The sequence below is a fragment of the Anomaloglossus baeobatrachus genome, chromosome 12 (genome assembly GCF_048569485.1).
Source record: "Anomaloglossus baeobatrachus isolate aAnoBae1 chromosome 12, aAnoBae1.hap1, whole genome shotgun sequence".
NCBI lineage: Eukaryota > Metazoa > Chordata > Amphibia > Anura > Aromobatidae > Anomaloglossus > Anomaloglossus baeobatrachus.
In genome coordinates this window covers 68,113,452-68,119,451 of record NC_134364.1, presented here as the reverse complement: position 1 = coordinate 68,119,451, position 6,000 = coordinate 68,113,452, and the positions used below count along the sequence as shown (strand labels likewise).

The 6,000-nt window shown below is 48.3% G+C and overlaps 1 protein-coding gene across 1 annotated transcript in view; it reads right to left on the bottom strand.

Moving 5' to 3' along the window:
• Window positions 1-361: 361 nt before the first annotated feature.
• The window catches only part of SOS2 (SOS Ras/Rho guanine nucleotide exchange factor 2), a 101,636-nt gene continuing 95,997 nt past the window's right edge, over window positions 362-6,000 (bottom strand). The window contains exons 22-23 of the mRNA XM_075330536.1: window positions 4,794-4,903; window positions 362-4,083 (exon numbers count right to left, since the gene is read on the bottom strand). Of these exons, the coding sequence (XP_075186651.1) occupies window positions 3,574-4,083; window positions 4,794-4,903 (620 nt within the window). The 3' untranslated portion in view covers window positions 362-3,573. The remainder of the gene's footprint in view (window positions 4,084-4,793; window positions 4,904-6,000) is intronic.

Sequence of the window (6,000 nt, the reverse complement as noted above, 5' to 3'; positions counted from 1 at the left end):
GCACTCTTTACATGCAGGAGCCGCAGAAGCTGATCGCAGGGGTAGAGGACCTTTGTGGGGGAGTGGGCATGTTGGAGCACCGCATATCTGACCTTGATGATCAAAAGGGTAAATGAATAATGATAAAAAAAAAAAGTGGACAGCCCCTTTAAAATTTTAAAGGGGTAGTCCACCATTTTTTTTTTCCATTGGACAACCCCTTTAAAAATTTTAAAGGGGTCGTCCACCATTTTTTTTTTTTATGGATGATTTGTCTAGTGATAAAGCAATATATAAAGCCCTCTTTAACCCCTCACACGCTGACCCCGTCTTACCGCAGGGTTTCCATGGTTCTGGTGGTAATAATAGAAATCAGTCATCGTTTAAGACTACTGAAAATTTATTACATCTGTTAAGAACACAGATACGAAGCACAGTAAAAGGCCACAAGACGGGAGATGAACGTGGCTCTTAGACAGCTGTACAAACACTGCGAAAACCTGATAAGTCATGTGACGTCCCACGCCGTCCGCCATTAGCGGCCTGGTACAAAAAAAATACCCCCATAAAAATAAATAAAAAGGTCAACTGCCAAAACTGCTGGAAAACTCAGGATTCTCACCATCAATATCAAACTTATGGGAAAGGTCTTCCATAGAGGAGGTTACGTTATCCTCATTTTACCCTCCCCCCCCCATGCATTGCTGAACGCCCCCCCTCTTATTATTATAGAAGAATACGACGGATCCAGCATTAATAAGGCAGAGCTGGAGAAAGTCCTGGAATCACAAAACTTCACTTTCCAGAGGATAACGGGGATTCTGATAGGGATTAACATTTGCACCGTTTTACCAAACATGGGGCAACCTGTACAGTGAGCTGGTGCCCAAACTGTGCCCCCTGCGCACGCCCGCCCCATACAGGCGACACGTCCACTTTAGTGTCTCGCCCTGAAAAACTAATCTATATACAAAGTGCAAGGACTGAATAGCTTCTAAAATAAATACTTTACCCCATCACAGGCCGGATGCGTCACCTGCAGGAGGTCAGAACGGGGACTGAAATTTTGTCAAAAAAAATTATTCAGTTTAACAAGAAAAAAGTGCCGATCTGGAGGAGTCTTGTCCCAGAAGGGTCGTATTAAATTGTACATTCATGGCAGAGAGAACTGATCTGATCTTGATAGAAAAAGGCAACTTATGAGCAGAATCTGGCTTTTACCCGCTAAAATAAACGAAAAAGGCACATCTGAAAACTCTGCAAGCGCGACGTGAGGTCAGTGAGGGAATGGACACATAGCTCACGTCACCGGTGTAAGGAATGGACGTGCTGTCGTGGTAGGGGGCGGCTGACCTTCTCAGGTATAAAGCCCACCCGTCTCTAGTGCACGCTGGTGTCAGCCGTGTGGCAGCAGATGTCACGCTGGTCGTAGTACCGCTCTGGTAGCGTCTTCAGGTTCTGTGTGAGCAGATTCGCTCAGTTGAAACCATAGCTCAGAAATAGAACATACAAATGTAGCAGAGCAGAGTCTGTCAGGCTAATTTGTGATCAGTGGCTTCAGTGATGCCATTAGGTCCACCATCACCACGCACCACAGTGGGGCAGAGATACCGATGACCTGTCCGTAGAATAAGTCATCAATATCCATCTGGTGGGGGGAGGGGGGTCCGGCACTGATCAGCTGTCACCTACTACACCAGAAACTGACCAGCACAGTGTAGTAAGGGGTCTTTGGTACTGCAGCTCAGCTCCCATTCACTTCAGTAGGAGCTGCAGTAGCAGAGACCCCCCCCACTGCAGTGTATGCAGCTGGACTGATCCTGCTCCAGTGTCAGCAGGACCTGCTAACAGATGATCGGGAGTGGGGGTCAGGGGCCAGGTGTCGGAAGCCAAGCAATCCGACATTGATCACGCCTCTATGGGAGAAATCATCAATAACACTTCAAAACAGAAATGACAGAAGGGTGGGTCTGGGTCACACTAAGACCCCTGCTACTAAGGGTCTGCTCACCTGTCTGCAGATTCCAGGACTATGCTTTCTCTATACTCTTCAGTGCTGGGGTGATTCTCAGCTGAAGTCTATGGGATTTATAGAAAGAGCTGAGCAAGCGGCGCTAGGCTTTCCCACAAAGTCCAATAAGACCTCAATGAAGACCTTAATGGAGCCGGCGGCCTCCCCACCAAAGTGTATGGAGAAGGCTGGGACCAGGAATGAGCCATTAGTTATGGGATATCCCCAATAAAGTCTGCATTTAGGTGTGGAAAATACGGCTTGCCATTAGTGACTTGAAACACCTACTTACTCCCATATGTAGCCTCATTATTTTGCGAATTAAAGGGGGTGTCTAGGCAGAAAATATTGATGATCCATCAGTGTGGTAGATCATTAATAATGGATCCAACACGCAGCACCTGCATCCATCAGCCCAAAACAGATTTGGTGGCCACCAGATGTGAATGTGGAGGGCAGCTCCATTCATTCAATGTGTAGCGGCCGATGCCATGCACTGCACAACATCACGATGGTGGTCCGACACGCAGCCCCTCTACTGATCTCATAATGACCTCTCTGGGAGAGGTCAATGTTTTCTGCCTGGACAACCCCTTTAAGCAGAATTCACGCATCTGACTCTCGGAACACGAAGCGGCTTTGAGACTTCTGACCCAAATTCAGCAGTCCCTTAGAGCCACATAATTGCTGCTGAATTTGGGTGGAGACCCCTGGCTGTGCCGTTTTACACCGACTGTGACAAATGGACACGAGCACAATGATCCTCATTTTACAAGTAGTGTCACTGACGAGAAGAGATCTTAAGAACGGCAAGAAACGTATACAAAATCTGTAATTTTCAATACCCAAATGACAGATTCAGCTCTGCTACATCCTAGAGAAAGGAAAAAAGTAGTCTTCTCAAATTATTGAAATTTTAAATAATTGCTGAATGTAAATACCTAACTACCTGCCATAAACAAAAAAAGGCAGACAAATGAATGGCACCCAATGGTCTGCGTGTTTACCAGGGCGGCACAAAGCAACGCAGGACAAGCGGAATGAGGTTTCCATCGATGGAGGATTCACACTGTCTCGTTCTCAGTTTGGAAAGAAAAAGGCCACTTAGTGCATGTGATAACTAAGACATCGGTTCCCTCCGAATCAGACATGTGTCCCCAAAAAATTATTTGGCTCAATGAATGCGCCTGGAATGTGCCGATCCATTTAGAGGGTGAAGTGCAAAAAAACCCAACAAAACAATACATTGCAATGTAAAAAAGGAGTGGGGATTAAGGAGCAGACGGCACTGGGTCCCCAAAACAAGGCAAGGACGCGTCGTATTCCCCTGAGGCAGTAACACGCTGTTTTAGTGTTTGAAGGCCGTAGTGTGGAGATCATTCCTGCGCTTGCTGTTTTGATCAGTAGCACTTTAGTGTAAGAGCGTTATCATTAACCCCCCCGTTTCTAAGAGTCGAGCACAGAAGGGGTTAACAGTGGAAATACAGTGCCTTATCAAAATAAATTACGAAAAAAAAAAAAAAAAGCTAGTAAAAGTCCATCACTGATCCCTATCCAGTGTCGAGGACTGCGGCCAGCTGTAGTCATTGCGGCGTCTCTGCATTCTCCAATAAGGTCAGTCTGTGCAAAGGCGGGTGGGAAAATTCCCTTTTGTAAGTCTTTGGTGGCAGTTTCGGGAGCTGAGGGCTGGAATTCTGCCTCGGAGGAACCGGTGGAGCAGCACACGTGGCCAGGTTGTTGTGGCTGGTGCTGAGCCCACAGCAGCGGCGCAGCACTCTGGGGGATGGGGTGCTCGGAGGGGTGTTGGGAGAGTTTGGGACGGTGTTTGCCTCCCGGAACCAATCCTGCTCTCGGTGGAGACGTCCCAGGGGCGGAGGCTGAAGATTCAAGGGGCAGTTTATAAAGTGTTCAGGAGGCCTTTGTGGGACAGGGGGTGGAGTGTCAGGAAGTGGGTCTCTTGGGGGAGGAGGAGGTGGGCTGTGCAGGGGTCCATCAAAGGCTCCAGTGTAAGCAGGGACTCTGGGTTGGATCTTTGGAGGTGGAGGCAGCCTGGGAGGAACGGCAGGAGGGTCCTCATCCGATCTCGAGCTCCCCTGAATGATAGACAAGACAAGTCAATACACACGGAAAATGAGATATCAAAGCTTCAAAAAACATGGCTGCTTTCTTCCAGAAACACTACTCTGGCCCTGAGCTGTGACAGTGCAGCTCAGCTCTGCTGCAGTACCGGACACAACCTGAGGACACGTGTGGTGCTGTCTTTACCAGAACATGCCAGAAATGTCTAACAGATGTGAGTCCCACAGTTATCACCCCATTCAGGCAGGGAATGATTAGCGCAGTGGCGGTGATTGCACAGGTCTCTGGTCATCAATTTCTATAGGAGTGATGGAGACAAGCAACCACAACGGTCTATGATGGGAATGCACAGGTGGTAAATTATAATACGTGGTTCACTGATCTCAGAGCCACAGACACATGAACCATGGCAAGGCTGGAAATCAAGTTTCCTACATTTTTAATGCTATGTGAAAAATACCAAAAATCCTGCTAGAAAGTGAAGTCACATCTGCTCTGGGGAAATGGTGAATGGTATTCCTGCAGTCGCCACTAGGGGGAGCTCACTGGTAATGGGATTGCATTGACTGCAGACATCTGGGGGCACACAGCAGACCCCCCCCCAGCCAGGTACGCCAGTGTCCACAATCATTACAATGAGTCAAGAACTTCAGATCATCAGATACTGTATCTGGAATTCTCCAATAGCATATTCTACCACTACATGGCCGAGCACGGCACATACCGAGAGGCTGTAAGCGTCCGGGTCAACTTTCTTCCGTGGAGGCAATGGAGGAGGAAGGAGAGGTTCTTCACTTAACCTGTGCAGACTATTACAAGAGCTGAAGAAGGACTCTGCAAAAGACCAAGAAGAACAACGGAGTGTCAGCATGAAATGCAGACAAGAGTACGGACGCAGAAACGTACTGGACAATGATCGGCTGCACGGGACAACGTTCCTACATAGCACTGACACCAGAGGAGCCGTGCAGGGTCCAGACAAGAGTACGGAAATGTCCTGGACAATGGCAGCTACATGGGACAAAGTTCCTACATAGCGTCGACTCCAGAGAAGCCTAGCAGGGTCCAGGCAAGGTAGCCATTGTAGGTGGAAGGGGCATAATGTATGGTTTATTACAATTACTAGAAAATTGCAGCATCCAGGCTATTATAGTAGGAGTAGAAAGAAGGGAATTTTGTTTACTTACCGTAAATTCCTTTTCTTCTAGCTCCAATTGGGAGACCCAGACAATTGGGTGTATAGGCTATGCCTCCGGAGGCCGCACAAAGTATTACACTTAAAAGTGTTAAGCCCCTCCCCTTCTGCCTATACACCCCCCGTGCTCCCACGGGCTCCTCAGTTTTGGTGCAAAAGCAAGAAGGAGGAAAAAGAATTATAAACTGGTTTAAAGTAACTTCAATCCGAAGGAATATCGGAGAACTGAAACCATTCAACATGAACAACATGTGTACACAAAAAAACAGGGGCGGGCGCTGGGTCTCCCAATTGGAGCTAGAAGAAAAGGAACTTACGGTAAGTAAACAAAATTCCCTTCTTCGTCGCTCCATTGGGAGACCCAGACAATTGGGACGTCCAAAAGCAGTCCCTGGGTGGGTAAAATAATACCTCGTAAGAGAGCCGTAAAACGCCCTCTTCCTACAGGTGGGCAACCGCCGCCTGAAGGACTCGTCTACCTAGGCTGGCATCCGCCGAAGCATAGGTATGCACCTGATAGTGTTTCGTGAAAGTGTGCAGGCTTGACCAGGTAGCCGCCTGACACACCTGCTGAGCCGTAGCCTGGTGCCTCAAAGCCCAGGACGCGCCCACGGCTCTGGTAGAATGGGCCTTCAGCCCTGAGGGAACCGGAAGCCCAGCCGAACGGTAGGCTTCGAGAATTGGCTCCTTGATCCACCGAGCCAAGGTTGATTTGGAAGCCTGTGACCCTTTACGC